This window comes from Oncorhynchus gorbuscha, linkage group LG17, assembly GCF_021184085.1.
Source record: "Oncorhynchus gorbuscha isolate QuinsamMale2020 ecotype Even-year linkage group LG17, OgorEven_v1.0, whole genome shotgun sequence".
NCBI classification, from domain to species: domain Eukaryota; kingdom Metazoa; phylum Chordata; class Actinopteri; order Salmoniformes; family Salmonidae; genus Oncorhynchus; species Oncorhynchus gorbuscha.
Window position 1 is genome coordinate 16,047,760 of NC_060189.1, and position 19,769 is coordinate 16,067,528.

Sequence of the window (19,769 nt, forward strand, 5' to 3'; positions counted from 1 at the left end):
GCAGTTTAGTGGTGGTAGTGGTAATGATGATAACAGTTTAGTGGTGGTAGTGGTAATGATGATAGTAGTTGTAGTACTGATGTAATGGTGATAGCAGTTTAGTGGTTGGTAGTGGTAATGATGATAGTAGTTGTAGTACTGATGTAATGGTAATGATAACAGTTTAGTGGTGGTAGTGGTAATGATGATAGCAGTTTAGTGGTGGTAGTGGTAATGATGATAGTAGTTGTGGTACTGATGTAATGGTGATGATAACAGTTTAGTGGTGGTAGTGGTAATGATGATAGTAGTTGTAGTACTGATGTAATGGTGATGATAGCAGTTTAGTGGTGGTAGTGGTAATGATGATAGTAGTTGTAGTACTGATGTAATGGTGATGATAGCAGTTTAGTGGTGGTAGTGGTAATGATGATAGTAGTTTAGTGGTGGTAGTGGTAATGATGATAGCAGTTGTAGTACTGATGTAATGGTGATGATAGCAGTTTAGTGGTGGTAGTGGTAATGGTGATGATAGCAGTTTAGTGGTGGTAGTGGTAATGATGATAGTAGTTTAGTGGTGGTAGTGGTAATGATGATAGTAGTTGTAGTACTGATGTAATGGTGATGATAACTGTTTAGTGGTGGTAGTGGTAATGATGATAGCAGTTTAGTGGTGGTAGTGGTAATGATGATAGTAGTTGTAGTACTGATGTAATGGTGATGATAGCAGTTTAGTGGTGGTAGTGGTAATGATGATAGCAGTTTAGTGGTGGTAGTGGTAATGATGATAGTAGTTTAGTGGTGGTAGTGGTAATGATGATAGTAGTTGTAGTACTGATGTAATGGTGAAGATAACAGTTTAGTGGTGGTAGTGGTAATGATGATAGTAGTTGTAGTACTGATGTAATGGTGATGATAACAGTTTAGTGGTGGTAGTGGTGTAATGGTGAAGATAACAGTTTAGTGGTGGTAGTGGTAATGATGATAGTAGTTGTAATGGTGATGATAACAGTTTAGTGGTAATGGTGATGATAACAGTTTAGTGGTGGTAGTGGTAATGATGATAGTAGTTGTAGTACTGATGTAATGGTGATGATAACAGTTTAGTGGTGGTAGTGGTAATGATGATAGTAGTTGTAGTACTGATGTAATGGTGATGATAGCAGTTTAGTGGTGGTAGTGGTAATGATGATAACAGTTTAGTGGTGGTAGTGGTAATGATGATAGTAGTTGTAGTACTGATGTAATGGTGATAGCAGTTTAGTGGTTGGTAGTGGTAATGATGATAGTAGTTGTAGTACTGATGTAATGGTAATGATAACAGTTTAGTGGTGGTAGTGGTAATGATGATAGCAGTTTAGTGGTGGTAGTGGTAATGATGATAGTAGTTGTGGTACTGATGTAATGGTGATGATAACAGTTTAGTGGTGGTAGTGGTAATGATGATAGTAGTTGTAGTACTGATGTAATGGTGATGATAGCAGTTTAGTGGTGGTAGTGGTAATGATGATAGTAGTTGTAGTACTGATGTAATGGTGATGATAGCAGTTTAGTGGTGGTAGTGGTAATGATGATAGTAGTTTAGTGGTGGTAGTGGTAATGATGATAGCAGTTGTAGTACTGATGTAATGGTGATGATAGCAGTTTAGTGGTGGTAGTGGTAATGGTGATGATAGCAGTTTAGTGGTGGTAGTGGTAATGATGATAGTAGTTTAGTGGTGGTAGTGGTAATGATGATAGTAGTTGTAGTACTGATGTAATGGTGATGATAACTGTTTAGTGGTGGTAGTGGTAATGATGATAGCAGTTTAGTGGTGGTAGTGGTAATGATGATAGTAGTTGTAGTACTGATGTAATGGTGATGATAGCAGTTTAGTGGTGGTAGTGGTAATGATGATAGTAGTTGTAGTACTGATGTAATGGTGATGATAGCAGTTTAGTGGTGGTAGTGGTAATGATGATAGCAGTTTAGTGGTGGTAGTGGTAATGATGATAGTAGTTTAGTGGTGGTAGTGGTAATGATGATAGTAGTTGTAGTACTGATGTAATGGTGATGATAACAGTTTAGTGGTGGTAGTGGTAATGGTAATGATAGCAGTTTAGTGGTGGTAGTGGTAATGATGATAGCAGTTTAGTGGTGGTAGTGGTAATGATGATAGTAATTGTAGTACTGATGTAATGGTGATGATAGCAGTTTAGTGGTGGTAGTGGTAATGATGATAACAGTTTAGTGGTGGTAGTGGTAATGATGATAACAGTTTAGTGGTGGTAGTGGTAATGATGATAGCAGTTTAGTGGTGGTAGTGGTAATGATGATAGTAGTTGTAGTACTGATGTAATGGTGATGATAACAGTTTAGTGGTGGTAGTGGTAATGATGATAGTAGTTGTAGTACTGATGTAATGGTGAAGATAACCGTTATTGAGTTATAAGTTAGTTCTAGTTTCATTTTCCATATTTAGATTCTTATATTTATTACATTACATTCTACTATTGACTGTTACCATTTTATTGTTATTATTTTTGTATTTAATTTTGTTTTATTATTTACTACCATTTGATATTATTGTTTATAATTGTATTATGATATACAGTATATTGTATACATTGTTGCTTTGGCAATATTGACACAATGTTTTTCATGCCAATAAAGCAGCATGAATTTGAATTTGATAGACAGAGAAGAGTGCAGAAACTGAGAGAGAAAGAGAGAAAACAAGTCTATAACAATCCACATTATAACTACAGCCTTTACCTCCTTTTATTTAACTAGGCAAGTCAGTTAAAAAACAAATTCTTATTTTCAATGCGAGGAGCTGGAATAGAGCGCACAGGGCTAGAATAGCCCGCATCTCTGCATAACATGATGCCTGACCAGTTACACGCTCCCCACGGTAAGCACCAGGACGTGGCTCAGGTCTCCTACCTGACTCCACCAATTTCCTCATGTTTCACCCCCCCCAAAAGAACATCTTGGGGCTGCCTCTCGGGGTTCCTGCTAGCCGTGTACCTTCATATCTTCGCTGTTCCTCTATTCTCCTGTATTTCTCCTCGTAGTGTCGCCGTTCCGCTTTCGCTGCCTCTAATTCCTCCATAGGACGGTGATACCCCCCCCCGGCTGTGTCCAGGGTCCTGCTCCATCTAATATCTCCTCCCAGGTCCATTTCCCCATTAATCGCTGTTCCTCCTCTTCACACTGCTTGGTCCTGGTTTGGTGGGTTATTCTGTCACATATGGTTGCATGTCAGCACTAGTTGTTGATAGCTTCACATTCGTTTTGTTGTTTTGTTCAAGTGTTCTTCGTGAAATAAATAAGAGGAATGTATTCTCATCACGCTGCACCTTGGCCTCCTCGTTACAACGAACGTGACAACATGGCAGAATAGGGTGAATTCAGGTTCATACTGTATATACCACACATTATACAATCCTACAATTACATCATGAGAAATAATATGAGTGATATTGCCCATGTTAACTGAGATTGATAATCCTTGCATGGAGAGACACCAGAGGATTTCCCTTTTCATCTGGTATGTTAAAGACTGTTGACCTGGGATGTCCTGCTACGGTACAGTTATATCACGGAGGGCTCGTGTTGTGTCTCTCCCTGCCTTGCCAACCATCATCATTAATACTGAGGGAGGGAGGGAGGGAGGGAGGGAGGGAGGGAGGGGGGAGGGGAGAGGGAGAGAGAGAAGCAGGGAGGAGGAGGTGAGAGGGGCAGAGAGGCTGATTGCTGTGAAATATGGTGGATGTATTAAATTATTGCTGAAAAAGTTACAACTCTAATAAATTGTATTTATGTTAATGGTTAGTTCTGATTTAATGGCTCTATTAAAGGGAAATATGTGGGCTGACTCTCTCTTTCTGCCCCTCTCTCACTCTATTGCGCTAAACTTTTCTTTCTCTCCTTCTCTCCGACTCCTCTCTTTCCCACCCTTTTTTCATTTTACCTCTCTCCCTAAATGTTCTAAATTCTAAATGTTCTGTTCTCTCTTTGCCTTTTTTATCCTCTGCCTTTCTCTACTCTACCCTTCTTTCTTGCTCTACCCCCCCTTTCTCTCTCCAGTCCCCCAGAGTGTTGCCCCTCCCTCTAGTCTCCAGAGTGTGAGTGGCTTCAGTGTCCAGGTGAGCTGGGCCCCGCCCCTCCAGGCGAGAGGAGTGATTGACAGGTACAAACTGACGGCCTACAACCTGGATCAGCCTGACTCAACACCTGTTACTGCCTCCTACCTGTTCACTGGTAACCACACAAGTAAGACACACACACACTTGCATACATGCACAGAGACACGCACACACGGATGCAAGGAGGTGCCCACACACACACACACACACACACACACACACACACACACACACACACACACACACACACACACACACACACACACACACACACACACACACACACACACACACACACACACACACACACACACACACACACACACACACACACACACACACACACAGGGGAGGACGGGGAAAAAGGGGGACTAATGCTGGCAACCACATGAGCTGGTCTAGTCCAGATACCAGTGATGTCATATTAGAGAACTCTCCATCTCCACCTCTCTCCTCCCCTCACTTTATCTCTTTTACGATGATGATGCTGTCTCTATGATTCGTCACTTCTCCCATCCTCTCTGCCATGTCTCTGGGCAAATAGGAAGATTGGCCCTCCTCTCCTCCTCTCCCCCCCCCCCTCTCTGTTTCCCTGGCACACGCTGAGCTGAGCGGCGATAAGGCCGTGTTAATTTATGATGGCCCTGACACCCGACGTAGAATTACTTGGACAGATAAAAACACAGGAAGCAAATGGGTGTGTAATGGGAGTAGAGTGGGGCCTAATTGAATTAAAATATGGGTGAGTGAGAAGAGAGGAACAGAGAGAGACACCTAGCCAATTACAGCGCAACAGAAAGGCAGTTGCAGGTTGTCCCACGGCCCAGTCAACACGACAGCCATCTATCTGGCGCGAGCCAGATAGCCACTCAAAGATCTCTCAGAGATCTCCCTCTCACCACCTCTTCCCTCTCTTCCTCCCCTCGGTCGACCTCTTCCAACAGGAGCCTCTATGTTTCAGATAGATGATAATAAATAAATCCTGGTGATTTTTAACTGTAAAAATTAATTAAATGCGAGCGCTTTCTCTGGTCTTACTGTGTGTAATTTACAGCCTGCGGGGTCCTGGAGAAAGTAGCCTATTTATACAGGGGAGAGAGGGGTGAAACTGAAACTCTAGGAGAGAGAGAGGAGGACCACTAATGACCCTACATATTGAATGCACCGGTATTATATTCACACAGACCAGAGAGAGAGAGAGGAACAGAGAGAGAGAGGAAACATGTCAGGGAAACAGAAAAAGAAAGAAACACATGAGGGAAAAAGAAAGGGGGGATTTTATATTTATTGTGCTTCAAAGGAAGCCGGCAGTGTTTATCTGTCTGAGGCCTCTCAGGTTGCAGAAAGAGGATCGGCCCCTGTGTGTCTGCCTGCTCCTATTTATACCTGGACAACACTGACACTCTGGGCCCACACAGCCTGCCTGCCTGGGTCTCCTCTCCTCTGGTATCTATACATCTAGAGAGAGGAGAGGGCACTCCCCTGGGGGAATACCCTTGAAAACCAGAGGAAGAGAAAGAGGGGGAGCGGAGAACAGGAAGAAGGGAGTAAGGGTGTAGCTGGAGTCACTCTGGCTATTAGCTGATCCCCCTCACTCTCTACTGCTCTCTTTCTGCTATATAACTCTACATTCTTTCATCTCTTTCCCCCTCCCCTTTCCCTGTTCCCCCTCCTCTCTCTCTCTCTCTGTCTCTGTCTCTCTTCGCTGTGTGAGTTATGTGCTAGATATCAGTATTTGATAATAAAGCTGGTGCCTATTAAGAGTGATGTTTATATTATGCTGCGTTTGGAAAGCCTACACATTGGGCCTAGAGAACACCACTCTAGTCTGCACAGAAGAGGAGGAAGGCTTGACATTTGGAAAAGAAAAGGGTGACAATTGCCTCCCTGCCCACTTGTCCCCATTCTCTCACACTCTCACTCTCTCTCACTCTCTCACACTCTCTCTCTCTCCCTCTCTCTCTCTCCCTGTCACTCTCTCTTCCCCTCTCCCTGTCTCTCTCTCTCCCCTTCTCTCTCCCCTTCTCCCTCTCTCTCTCCCTGTCCCTCTCTCTCTCCCCCTGTCCCTCTCTCTCTTCCCCTATCCCTCTCTCTCTCCCTGTCTCTCTCTCTCCCCCTCTCCCTCCCTCTCTCCCTCCCTGTCCCTCTCTCTCTTCCCCTCTACCTCTCTCACTCCCTGTCCCTCTCTCTCTTCCCCTGTCCCTCTCTCTCTTCCCCTATCCCTCTCTCTCTCCCTGTCTCTCTCTCTCCCCCTCTCCCTCTCTCACTCCCTGTCCCTCTCTCATTCCCTGTCCCTCTCTCTCTTCCCCTCTCCCTCCCCCTCTCCCCCTCTCCCTCTCTCACTCCCTGTCCCTCTCTCTCTTCCCCTCTCCCTCCCCCTCTCCCTGTCTCTCTCTCCCCCTCTCCCTCTCTCACTCCCTGTCCCTCTCTCTCTTCCCCTCTCCCTCCCCCTATCCCTGTCTCTCTCTCTCCCCCTTTCCCTGTCTCTCTCTCTCCCCCTCTCTCTCTCTCTCCCTCTCTCTCCCCCTCTCCCTCTCTCACTCCCTGTCCCTCTCTCTCTTCCCCTCTCCCTCCCCCTCTCCCTGTCTCTCTCTCTCCCCCCCTCTCCCTCTCTCACTCGCTGTCCCTCTCTCTCTTCCCCTCTCTCTCCCCTCTCCCTGTCTCTCACTCCCTGTCCCTCTCTCTCTTCCCCTCTCCCTCCCCCTATCCCTGTCTCTCTCTCTCCCCCTCTCCCTCTCTCACTCCCTGTCCCTCTCTTCCCCTCTCCCTGTCTCTCTCTCTCCCTCCCCCTCTCCCTGTCTCTCTCTCTTCCCCTCTCCCTCTCTCTCTCCCTGTCTCTCTCTCTCCCCCTCTCCCTCTCTCATTCCCTGTCCCTCTCTCTCTTCCCCTCTCCCTCCCCCTCTCCCTGTCTCTCTCTCTCCCCCTCTCCCTCTCTCACTCGCTGTCCCCCTCTCTCTTCCCCTCTCCCTCTCCCCGTCTCTCTCTCTTCCCCTCTCCCTCTCTCTCTCCCTGTCTCTCTCTCTCTCTCTCCCCCTCTCCCTCCCCCTCTCCCTCTCTCACTCCCTGTCCCACTCTCTCCCCCTCTCCCTCTCTCACTCCCTGTCCCTCTCTCTCTTCCCCTCTCCCTCTCTCTCTCCCTGTCTCTCTCTCTCTTCCCCTCTCCCTCTCTCTCTCCCTGTCCCTCTCTCCCCCTCTCCATGTCTCTCTCTCTCCCCCTCTCCCTCTCTCACTCCCTGTCCCTCTCTCTCTTCCCCGCTCCCTCCCCCTCTCCCTGTCTCTCTCTCTTCCCCTCTCCCTGTCCCTGTCTCTCTCTCTCTCCCTCCCCTCTCCCTGTCTCTCTCTCTTCCCCGCTCCCTCCCCCTCTCCCTGTCTCTCTCTCTTCCCCTCTCCCTCTCTCTCTCTCACTCCCTGTCCCTCTCTCTCTTCCCCTCTCCCTCCCCCTCTCCCTGTCTCTCTCACTCCCCCTCTCCCTCTCTCACTCCCTGTCCCTCTCTCTCTTCCCCTCTCCCTCCCCCTCTCCCCATCTCCCTCTCTCACTCCCTGTCCCTCTCTCTCTTCCCCTCTCCCTCCCCCTATCCCTGTCTCTCTCTCTCCCCCTCCCCCTCTCTCACTCCCTGTCCCTCTCTCTCTTCCCCTCTCCCTCTCTCTCCCTCTCTCTCCCTCTCTCACTCCCTGTCCCTCTCTCTCTTCCCCTCTCCCTCTCTCACTCCCTGTCCCTCTCTCTCTTCCCCTCTCCCTGTCTCTCTCTCTTCCCCTCTCCCTCCCCCTCTCCCTGTCTCTCTCTCTTCCCCTCTCCCTCTCTCTCTCCCTGTCTCTCTCTCTCTCCCCCTCTCCCTCTCTCACTCGCTGTCCCTCTCTCTCTTCCCCTCTCCCTCTCCCCGTCTCTCTCTCTTCCCCTCTCCCTCGCTCTCTCCCTGTCTCTCTCTCTCTCCCCCTCTCCCTCTCTCACTCCCTGTCCCTCTCTCTCTTCCCCTCTCTCTCCCCTCTCCCTGTCTCTCTCTCTCCCCCTCTCCCTCTCTCACTCCCTGTCCCTCTCTCTCTTCCCCTCTCCCTCCCCCTCTCCCTGTCTCTCTCTCTCCCCCTCTCCCTCTCTCACTCCCTGTCCCTCTCTCTCTCTTCCCCTCTCCCTCTCTCTCTCCCTGTCTCTCTCTTCCCCTCTCCCTCTCTCACTCCCTGTCCCTCTCTCTCTTCCCCTCTCCCTCTCTCTCTCCCTGTCTCCCTGTCCCTCTCTCTCTCCCCCTCTCCATGTCTCTCTCTCTCCCCCTCTCCCTCTCTCACTCCCTGTCCCTCTCTCTCTTCCCCTCTCTCTCTTCCCCTCTCCCTGTCTCTCACTCCCTGTCCCTCTCTCTCTTCCCCTCTCCCTCCCCCTATCCCTGTCTCTCTCTCTCCCCCTCTCCCTCTCTCACTCCCTGTCCCTCTCTTCCCCTCTCCCTGTCTCTCTCTCTCCCTCCCCCTCTCCCTGTCTCTCTCTCTTCCCCTCTCCCTCTCTCTCTCCCTGTCTCTCTCTCTCCCCCTCTCCCTCTCTCATTCCCTGTCCCTCTCTCTTCTTCCCCTCTCCCTCCCCCTCTCCCCCTCTCACTCCCTGTCCCTCTCTCTCTTCCCCTCTCCCTCCCCTCTCCCTGTCTCTCTCTCCCCCTCTCCCTCTCTCACTCCCTGTCCCTCTCTCTCTTCCCCTCTCCCTCCCCCTATCCCTGTCTCTCTCTCTCCCCCTTTCCCTGTCTCTCTCTCTCCCCCTCTCTCTCTCTCTCCCTCTCTCTCCCCCTCTCCCTCTCTCACTCCCTGTCCCTCTCTCTCTTCCCCTCTCCCTCCCCCTCTCCCTGTCTCTCTCTCTCCCCCTCTCCCTCTCTCACTCGCTGTCCCTCTCTCTCTTCCCCTCTCTCTCTTCCCCTCTCCCTGTCTCTCTCTCCCTGTCCCTCTCTCTCTTCCCCTCTCCCTCCCCCTATCCCTGTCTCTCTCTCTCCCCCTCTCCCTCTCTCACTCCCTGTCCCTCTCTTCCCCTCTCCCTGTCTCTCTCTCTCCCTCCCCCTCTGCCTGTATCTCTCTCTTCCCCTCTCCCTCTCTCACTCCCTGTCCCTCTCTTCCCCTCTCCCTGTCTCTCTCTCTCCCTCCCCCTCTCCCTGTCTCTCTCTCTTCCCCTCTCCCTCTCTCTCTCCCTGTCTCTCTCTCTCCCCCTCTCCCTCTCTCATTCCCTGTCCCTCTCTCTCTTCCCCTCTCCCTCCCCCTCTCCCTCTCTCACTCCCTGTCCCTCTCTCTCTTCCCCTCTCCCTCCCCCTCTCCCTGTCTCTCTCTCCCCCTCTCCCTCTCTCACTCCCTGTCCCTCTCTCTTCCCCTCTCCCTCCCCCTATCCCTGTCTCTCTCTCTCCCCCTTTCCCTGTCTCTCTCTCTCCCCCTCTCTCTCTCTCTCCCTCTCTCTCCCCCTCTCCCTCTCTCACTCCCTGTCCCTCTCTCTCTTCCCCTCTCCCTCCCCCTCTCCCTGTCTCTCTCTCTCCCCCTCTCCCTCTCTCACTCGCTGTCCCTCTCTCTCTTCCCCTCTCTCTCTTCCCCTCTCCCTGTCTCTCACTCCCTGTCCCTCTCTCTCTTCCCTCTCCCTCCCCCTATCCCTGTCTCTCTCTCTCCCCCTCTCCCTCTCTCACTCCCTGTCCCTCTCTTCCCCTCTCCCTGTCTCTCTCTCTCCCTCCCCCTCTGCCTGTATCTCTCTCTTCCCCTCTCCCTCTCTCATTCCCTGTCCCTCTCTCTCTTCCCCTCTCCCTCCCCCTCTCCCTGTCTCTCTCTCTCCCCCTCTCCCTCTCTCACTCGCTGTCCCCCTCTCTCTTCCCCTCTCCCTCTCCCCGTCTCTCTCTCTTCCCCTCTCCCTCTCTCTCTCCCTGTCTCTCTCTCTCTCCCCCTCTCCCTCCCCCTCTCCCTCTCTCACTCCCTGTCCCACTCTCTCCCCCTCTCCCTCTCTCACTCCCTGTCCCTCTCTCTCTTCCCCTCTCCCTCTCTCTCTCCCTGTCTCTCTCTCTCTTCCCCTCTCCCTCTCTCTCTCCCTGTCCCTCTCTCCCCCTCTCCATGTCTCTCTCTCTCCCCCTCTCCCTCTCTCACTCCCTGTCCCTCTCTCTCTTCCCCGCTCCCTCCCCCTCTCCCTGTCTCTCTCTCTTCCCCTCTCCCTCTCTCTCTCCCTGTCTCTCTCTCTCTCTCCCTCCCCCTCTCCCTGTCTCTCTCTCTTCCCCGCTCCCTCCCCCTCTCCCTGTCTCTCTCTCTTCCCCTCTCCCTCTCCCTCTCTCTCTCTCACTCCCTGTCCCTCTCTCTCTTCCCCTCCCTCCCCCTCTCCCTGTCTCTCTCACTCCCCCTCTCCCTCTCTCACTCCCTGTCCCTCTCTCTCTTCCCTCTCCCTCCCCCTCTCCCCATCTCCCTCTCTCACTCCCTGTCCCTCTCTCTCTTCCCCTCTCCCTCCCCCTATCCCTGTCTCTCTCTCTCCCCCTCCCCCTCTCTCACTCCCTGTCCCTCTCTCTCTTCCCCTCTCCCTCTCTCTCCCTCTCTCTCCCCCTCTCCCTCTCTCACTCCCTGTCCCTCTCTCTCTTCCCCTCTCCCTCTCTCACTCCCTGTCCCTCTCTCTCTTCCCCTCTCCCTGTCTCTCTCTCTTCCCCTCTCCCTCCCCCTCTCCCTGTCTCTCTCTCTTCCCCTCTCCCTCTCTCTCTCCCTGTCTCTCTCTCTCTCTCTCCCCCCTCTCCCTCTCTCACTCGCTGTCCCTCTCTCTCTTCCCTCTCCCTCTCCCCGTCTCTCTCTCTTCCCCTCTCCCTCTCTCTCTCCCTGTCTCTCTCTCTCTCCCCCTCTCCCTCTCTCACTCCCTGTCCCTCTCTCTCTTCCCCTCTCTCTCCCCTCTCCCTGTCTCTCTCTCTCCCCCTCTCCCTCTCTCTCACTCCCTGTCCCTCTCTCTCTTCCCCTCTCCCTCCCCCTCTCCCTGTCTCTCTCTCTCCCCCTCTCCCTCTCTCACTCCCTGTCCCTCTCTCTCTCTTCCCCTCTCCCTCTCTCTCTCCCTGTCTCTCTCTTCCCCTCTCCCTCTCTCACTCCCTGTCCCTCTCTCTCTTCCCCTCTCCCTCTCTCTCTCCCTGTCTCCCTGTCCCTCTCTCTCTCCCCCTCTCCATGTCTCTCTCTCTCCCCCTCTCCCTCTCTCACTCCCTGTCCCTCTCTCTCTTCCCCTCTCTCTCTTCCCCTCTCCCTGTCTCTCACTCCCTGTCCCTCTCTCTCTTCCCCTCTCCCTCCCCCCTATCCCTGTCTCTCTCTCTCCCCCTCTCCCTCTCTCACTCCCTGTCCCTCTCTTCCCCTCTCCCTGTCTCTCTCTCTCCCTCCCCCTCTCCCTGTCTCTCTCTCTTCCCCTCTCCCTCTCTCTCTCCCTGTCTCTCTCTCTCCCCCTCTCCCTCTCTCTCATTCCCTGTCCCTCTCTCTCTTCCCCTCTCCCTCCCCCTCTCCCCCTCTCCCTCTCTCACTCCCTGTCCCTCTCTCTCTTCCCCTCTCCCTCCCCTCTCCCCTGTCTCTCTCTCCCCCTCTCCCTCTCTCACTCCCTGTCCCTCTCTCTCTTCCCCTCTCCCTCCCCCTATCCCTGTCTCTCTCTCTCCCCCTTTCCCTGTCTCTCTCTCTCCCCCTCTCTCTCTCTCTCCCTCTCTCTCCCCTCTCCCTCTCTCACTCCCTGTCCCTCTCTCTCTTCCCCTCTCCCTCCCCCTCTCCGTCTCTCTCTCTCCCCCTCTCCCTCTCTCACTCGCTGTCCCTCTCTCTCTTCCCCTCTCTCTCTTCCCCTCTCCCTGTCTCTCACTCCCTGTCCCTCTCTCTCTTCCCTCTCCCTCCCCCTATCCCTGTCTCTCTCTCTCCCCCTCTCCCTCTCTCACTCCCTGTCCCTCTCTTCCCCTCTCCCTGTCTCTCTCTCTCCCTCCCCCTCTCCCTGTCTCTCTCTCTTCCCCTCTCCCTCTCTCTCTCCCTGTCTCTCTCTCTCCCCCTCTCCCTCTCTCATTCCCTGTCCCTCTCTCTCTTCCCCTCTCCCTCCCCCTCTCCCTGTCTCTCTCTCTCCCCCTCTCCCTCTCTCACTCCCTGTCCCTCTCTCTCTTCCCCTCTCCCTCCCCCTCTCCCTGTCTCTCTCTCCCCCTCTCCCTCTCTCACTCCCTGTCCCTCTCTCTCTTCCCCTCTCCCTCCCCCTCTCCCTCTCTCACTCCCTGTCCCTCTCTCTCTTCCCCTCTCCCTCCCCCTCTCCCTGTCTCTCTCTCTCCCCCTCTCCCTCTCTCACTCGCTGTCCCTCTCTCTCTTCCCCTCTCCCTCTCCCTCTCCCTGTCTCTCTCTCTTCCCCTCTCCCTCTCTCTCTCTCCCTGTCTCTCTCTCTCTCCCCCTCTCCCTCTCTCTCTCCCCCTCTCTCACTCCCTGTCCCTCTCTCTCTTCCCCTCTCCCTCCCCCTCTCCCTGTCTCTCTCCCCCTCTCACTCGCTGTCCCTCTCTCTCTTCCCCTCTCCCTCTCCCTGTCTCTCTCTCTTCCCCTCTCCCTCCCCCTCTCCCTGTCTCTCTCTCTCCCCCTCTCCCTCTCTCACTCCCTGTCCCTCTCTCTCTTCCCCTCTCCCTCCCCCTCTCCCTGTCTCTCTCTCTCCCCTCTCTGTCCCTCTCTCTCTTCCCCTCTCCCTCCCCCTCTCCATGTCTCTCTCTCTCCCTCTCTCACTCCCTGTCCCTCTCTCTCTTCCCCTCTCCCTCTCTCTCTCCCTGTATCTCTCTCTCCCCCCTCTCTCTCCCCCTCTCCCTCTCTCCCAATCTCCCTGTCTCTCGCTCTCCCCCTCTCCCTCTCTCTCTCCCCCTCTCTCTCTTCCCCTCTCCCTCTCTCTCTCCCTGTATCTCTCTCTCCCTGTCTCTCTCTCCCCCTCTCCCTCTCTCCCCCTCTCTCGCTCTCCCCCTCTCCCTCTCTCTCTCTCCCTCTCTCTCTCCCCCTCTCCCTCTCTCTCCCTGTCTCTCTCTCTTTTCCCCTCTCCCTCTCTCTCTCTCTCTCTCTCCCTGTCTCTCTCTCTCCCCCTCTCTCTCCCTCTCTTTGTTTTGGCTGGGCCTATTTCCCTCTTTCTTTCTTTCTCTCTCTTTCTCTGTCTCTCTGTTTAGGCCTGTTGGAGGGTCTGACTCCATTTACACGCTACATTGTCACGGTTACAGCATGCACCTGGGCTGGCTGTACCGAGAGTCCCCGTGACGACAGTAGAGATGGAGACGTGAGTTGGAGCATCACCACTCCAGAAGAGGGTACAATCACACACACACACACACATACTCTCTCTTCTGATTTATGTTAAAACCAGGATGAAGCGTGTTCAGCGAGCGTCATTTAACTAGAACCACTAGACTCTTTCTTAATGATACATTGACACTAAGACTGTAATCACTCCATCGCTTCGGAGGAGGCTGTTTGAATGGATGTGTGTATTTGTGTGGAAGGAGGGGTGTGTATAAGAATTTAGCGGTGAGGTGTGTATAGAGTGTATAAGAGTTTGAGTTGTGGATGGTTAGATTAGCCTCCAGGGGTCAGTTCGGGTTAAGGAGTGAGTGTGTTCTCGTTAATGTACTGGTCGGTATGTGGGTATGCTTGTTCAGTGTAAAGGACTAGTAACATCTAAGTAGTACTGTCCAAAGAAGGTGATTTGGTAGGAGTTTGTATTGTGCAGGTTAAGTGAATGTGGGTCTGTGAAGGTGGTTGAATTGGAGCATGAGCTACTTAGTGAATAAGTGTGTTATAGTTAAGGAGTGAGTGTCAGTTAATGAATAAGTGTGTTATAGTTAAGGAGTGAGTGTCAGTTAATGAATAAGTGTGTTATAGTTAAGGAGTGAGTGTCAGTTAATGAATAAGTGTGTATATGTTGAATAGAGGTGTTCAATAATAACTGCATACATGTATATAAGGTTTCTAAGCATTATGGAATGGCAGAGGTATATAGAGGTATATAGAGGTTTATAGAGGTTTATAGAGGTATATAGAGGTATATAGAGGTTTATAGAGGTATATAGAGGTTTATAGAGAGATGAATCCAGCTCTATCTTTAATGTGCTGCATCCCTAACTCCTCTAATACTGCTCAATGTCCTCTTTAATTCCTCGGCCATTGTTCCGGCAGCAGGCCTGTCGTTACAGCAGGCAGCTAGAGAAGATTAATGGAACACACACACGCGCACACACACGCACAAACACGCACGCACACACTGGAATCCTGCCTTCTATTATCCAGGGATCTAGTCTCGTGCAGCTCAGTTCGTAGAGCCAGGGTTGAAGGTTTGAAAATGTATGTTCTCACTAACTGTAAGTTGCTCTGTATAAGAGTGTCTGCTAGATGACTAAAATATAAATGGTTCACTACTCTGGTGGTGGGGGGAGGAGTCTGGTTGATTGAACAGTGGAGAAGACACTTTTCTTTTCAGAGGGGAGAGACAGACAGAACAAGAGGGAAAGAACACACCAGAGAGAGAATAGGGGGGGGCTAATACAAACAGGGGGGGGGGGGGCTAATACAAACAGCGGGAATAAGACAGGTTCATTTTCATGGCTGATTATACCCCTCCGTCTGATGGTCTGATAAAGCTGGCTGCTCTCTATCTCTCTAGTACAGTACCTATCTCATAGTTGTAGAGCTAATGCACCAGCACAGCGTCACGCGGCTGAGTAGCCCTCTAGTCAAGCTAACACCAGCACAGCGTCACGCGGCTGAGTAGCCCTCTAGTCTAGCTAACACCAGCACAGCGTCACGCGGCTGAGTAGCCCTCTAGTCTAGCTAACACCAGCACAGCGTCACGCGGCTGAGTAGCCCTCTAGTCTAGCTAACACCAGCACAGCGTCACGCGGCTGAGTAGCCCTCTAGTCTAGCTGACACCAGCACAGCGTCACGCGGCTGAGTAGCCCTCTAGTCTAGCTGACACCAGCACAGTGTCACGCGGCTGAGTAGCCCTCTAGTCTAGCTGACACCAGCACAGCGTCACGCGGCTGAGTAGCCCTCTAGACTAGCTAACACCAGCACAGCGTCACGCGGCTGAGTAGCCCTCTAGTCTAGCTGACACCAGCACAGCATCACGCGGCTGAGTAGCCCTCTAGTCTAGCTAACACCAGCACAGCGTCACGCGGCTGAGTAGCCCTCTAGTCTAGCTGACACCAGCACAGCGTCACGCGGCTGAGTAGCCCTCTAGTCTAGCTAACACCAGCACAGCGTCACGCGGCTGAGTAGCCCTCTAGTCTAGCTGACACCAGCACAGCGTCACGCGGCTGAGTAGCCCTCTAGTCTAGCTGACACCAGCACAGCGTCACGCGGCTGAGTAGCCCTCTAGTCTAGCTGACACCAGCACAGCATCACGCGGCTGAGTAGCCCTCTAGTCTAGCTAACACCAGCACAGCGTCACGCGGCTGAGTAGCCCTCTAGTCTAGCTGACACCAGCACAGCGTCACGCGGCTGAGTAGCCCTCTAGTCTAGCTAACACCAGCACAGCGTCACGCGGCTGAGTAGCCCTCTAGTCTAGCTAACACCAGCACAGCGTCACGCGGCTGAGTAGCCCTCTAGTCTAGCTAACACCAGCACAGCGTCACGCGGCTGAGTAGCCCTCTAGTCTAGCTGACACCAGCACAGCGTCACGCGGCTGAGTAGCCCTCTAGTCTAGCTAACACCAGCACAGCGTCACGCGGCTGAGTAGCCCTCTAGTCTAGCTAACACCAGCACAGCGTCACGCGGCTGAGTAGCCCTCTAGTCTAACTAACACCAGCACAGCGTCACGCGGCTGAGTATCCCTCTAGTCTAGCTGACACCAGCACAGCGTCACGCGGCTGAGTAGCCCTCTAGTCTAGCTGACACCAGCACAGCGTCACGCGGCTGAGTAGCCCTCTAGTCAAGCTAACACCAGCACAGCGTCACGCGGCTGAGTAGCCCTCTAGTCTAGCTAACACCAGCACAGCGTCACGCGGCTGAGTAGCCCTCTAGTCTAGCTAACACCAGCACAGCGTCACGCGGCTGAGTAGCCCTCTAGTCTAGCTGACACCAGCACAGCGTCACGCGGCTGAGTAGCCCTCTAGTCTAGCTGACACCAGCACAGCGTCACGCGGCTGAGTAGCCCTCTAGTCTAGCTAACACCAGCACAGCGTCACGCGGCTGAGTAGCCCTCTAGTCTAGCTAACACCAGCACAGCGTCACGCGGCTGAGTATCCCTCTAGTCTAGCTGACACCAGCACAGCGTCACGCGGCTGAGTAGCCCTCTAGTCTAGCTAACACTGAGTTTGGAGCAGGCAGGTAGAGGCGCAGCCTTGGTGGGGGGTCCTGAGCCCTCCACGGCTGTACAGTGAGCTATGCAGGCAGTTTTTCAGGCCGTCGTCCATTAATCTAGGTTGAGCTATATAGCCTTGTTTAAGAGCTAATATGACGGTAGGGGTCAGTGTGCAGTAGGAAAATCAATTTGATGTGGACGTGATTACAAAAAGAGAGATTATAGTATCGATTCTCGCCGAGTGAAATTTAAACATTGTTCTCTGTCAGGAGAGACCGGAGTAACAGCTAGACTCTGTTTCTGTCTCTCACCCACACACACACACACACACACACACAAACTCACACATTCAGTCACTCACAAACACACACACACACATTTACACACATACACAGACAAAAACACACACACACACATCTACACACACATTCACACACACACATTCATACACACATTTACACAACATTCACACACACACACACACACACACACACACACACACACACACACACACACACACACACACACACACACACACACACACACACACACACACACACACACACACACACACACACACACACACACACACACACACACACGAACACACACAGACAAAAACACACACACACACATTTACACAACATTCACAGACACACACACAGACAGACAAAAACACAGACAAGAACACACACACAGACACACACAGACACACACACACACAGACAGACACACACACACCCCTGACATGGTATTTGGGATGAAACACCCTGGATCATATAGGGAAAATAAGTGTTGTGGGCCGTTACTCCAAAATGTTTTATATATCACTTAGCTATTACTTGTTATTTATTTTATCAGTAATTAATTACTTTCCATATTACTCCCTGGGTAACGTAATTCATTAGGCTACTCGTTATATAACTTTTTCGTTACACCCAAAACAGTGCACGTCCTCACTCAATGTAAACAATGTCAACATTACATTACGTAGGCCTGTACACCAACACAATTAGGCTGATAGTGACATATTCTACTGTGGATAAGGGCAATATTTCCTCTGCTATATACCCAGCTCCAAGCTGGTTCAGCTCTCCCTGGGTTACAGGCTGTCCTCCTGAACCATTAGAATCAAACTTTGGATGTTTGGATGAGATAGGTCTACAGTCATCCTCAGCAGCAGTGGTCAAGTTTCGGGGATGTTGGACGATTGGACATCGAGGCCTTCATGGGTCCAAAACATTTGACCTGTTTCGAAATGAATGGGCCTGGGGCTTTCCCATCCGGACCAAATATGCATAAATACATTGTTTTTAAATATAGAAAACTAGACCTGTTCCGTATGAACCTAGTCGGATCCGTTCCGAGTGAGGGAAGCAGCAGAAACCGTAGCTGATAAAGCACGTTGGAGAGGATGTAGACAGGTGAGGCTCTGGCAGGCGCCATGCTTGTGTGTAGGCTACTGTGAGTGTGAGCAAGTGACATGGGGAACAGAGATGAGACGAGAGACAGCAACCAAACAAGCCGACTCGCGCTATGGTTGACTAGCTGTCATAGCCAGGTTATTTATCATCCCCAATGAAGACGTAGTAACTGACTTGACTGCATCAAACTGGGAGAAGCTAGTTAAGCTAGCTAGCCAGGCTAATTTAGGCTGCATGCGGTTTCTTGTCCAACACAGTTACAAACAACAACTCAGAATATAAAGTAGCCCCCTACCTGTTCTTAGTGGTTTTAGCCTGTCCTTCGACTTGAACTTTTAATTCCATCCTACATTGATTAGATATCGCCTCACTTTTGCGCCACACGGAGGGTTGACTGTAGCCTATTGCCTCTTTGATGACTTATGATTGGCCGACAACAAGAATCTACATGCTCCACTCTCGTGAAAGCAACGAGCAGCAGCAAAAATTATCCAAATTCTCTCTCTCTCTCAACTGCAACAGTCGCGTTCTGATCTGTATGTGTCCTTCCGGACAAGTTAGTTAAAATTACACATACCCGAGACAAGTGACAATCAGATCTGACCCAGACCCGTGACATCTGTATTGGGTCTGGGGTATTTGGGTACAGGTGGATCCGTGAAGACCTCTTGTTTCTAGCAGTGGAAAGGTTTAATATTACTTGTTACCACAAAATGTAATATTATTACTGTAGCGTGTTACCTCCAACACTGAAAATAAAACATTACATTCTGTTCCATTCTATTCTGTTCCATTCTATTATATTCTGTTCAATTCTATTCTGTTCCATTCTACTATATTTTGTTCCATTCTATTCTGTTCCATTCTATTATATTCTGTTCTATTCTGTTCCATTCTACTATATTCTGTTCTATTCTGTTCCATTCTATTATATTCTGGTCCATTCTATTCTGTTCCATTCTACTATATTCTGTTCTATTCTGTTCCATTCTATTATATTCTGTTCCATTCTATTCTGTTCCATTCTACTATATTCTGTTCTATTCTGTTCCATTCTACTATATTCTGTTCCATTCTATTCTGTTCCATTCTACTATATTCTGTTCTATTCTCTTCCATTCTATTCTGTTACATTATATTATATTATGTTCCATTCTATTCTGTTCCATTCTACTATATTCTGTTCTATTCTGTTCCATTCTATTATATTCTGTTCTATTCTGTTCCATTCTATTATATTCTGTTCTATTCTGTTCCATTCTATTATATTCTGTTCTATTCTGTTCTATTCTGTTCCATTCTATTATATTATGTTCTATTCTGTTCCATTCTACTATATTCTGTTCTATTCTGTTCCATTCTACTATATTCTGTTCCATTCTATTCTGTTCCATTCTACTATATTCTGTTCTATTCTGTTCCGTTCTACTATATTCTGTTCCATTCTATTCTATTCCATTCTACTATATTCTGTTCTATTCTGTTCCATTCTACTATATTCTGTTCCATTCTATTCTGTTCCATTCTACTATATTCTGTTCTATTCTGTTCTATTCTGTTCCATTCTATTATATTATGTTCTATTCTGTTCCATTCTACTATATTCTGTTCTATTCTGTTCTATTCTGTTCCATTCTATTATATTATGTTCTATTCTGTTCCATTCTATTCTGTTCCATTCTATTATATTATGTTCTATTCTGTTCCATTCTGTTCCATTCTATTATATTATGTTCTATTCTGTTCCATTCTATTCTGTTCCATTCTATTATATTATGTTCTATTCTGTTCCATTCTATTCTGTTCCATTCTACTATATTCTGTTCTATTCTGTTCTATTCTTTTCCATTCTATTATATTATGTTCTATTCTGTTCCATTCTACTATATTCTGTTCTATTCTGTTCTATTCTGTTCCATTCTATTATATTATGTTCTATTCTGTTCCATTCTACTATATTCTGTTCTATTCTGTTCCATTCTACTATATTCTGTTCCATTCTATTCTGTTCC

The 19,769-nt window shown here is 50.2% G+C and overlaps 1 protein-coding gene across 1 annotated transcript in view; it reads left to right on the forward strand.

Moving 5' to 3' along the window:
* Positions 1–19,769, forward strand: part of LOC124001293 (usherin-like) — a 471,917-nt gene that overhangs the window by 213,574 nt on the left and 238,574 nt on the right. Inside the window, 2 exon segments of the mRNA XM_046307964.1 lie at positions 4,052–4,237; positions 13,209–13,346. Of these exon segments, the coding sequence (XP_046163920.1) occupies positions 4,052–4,237; positions 13,209–13,346 (324 nt within the window).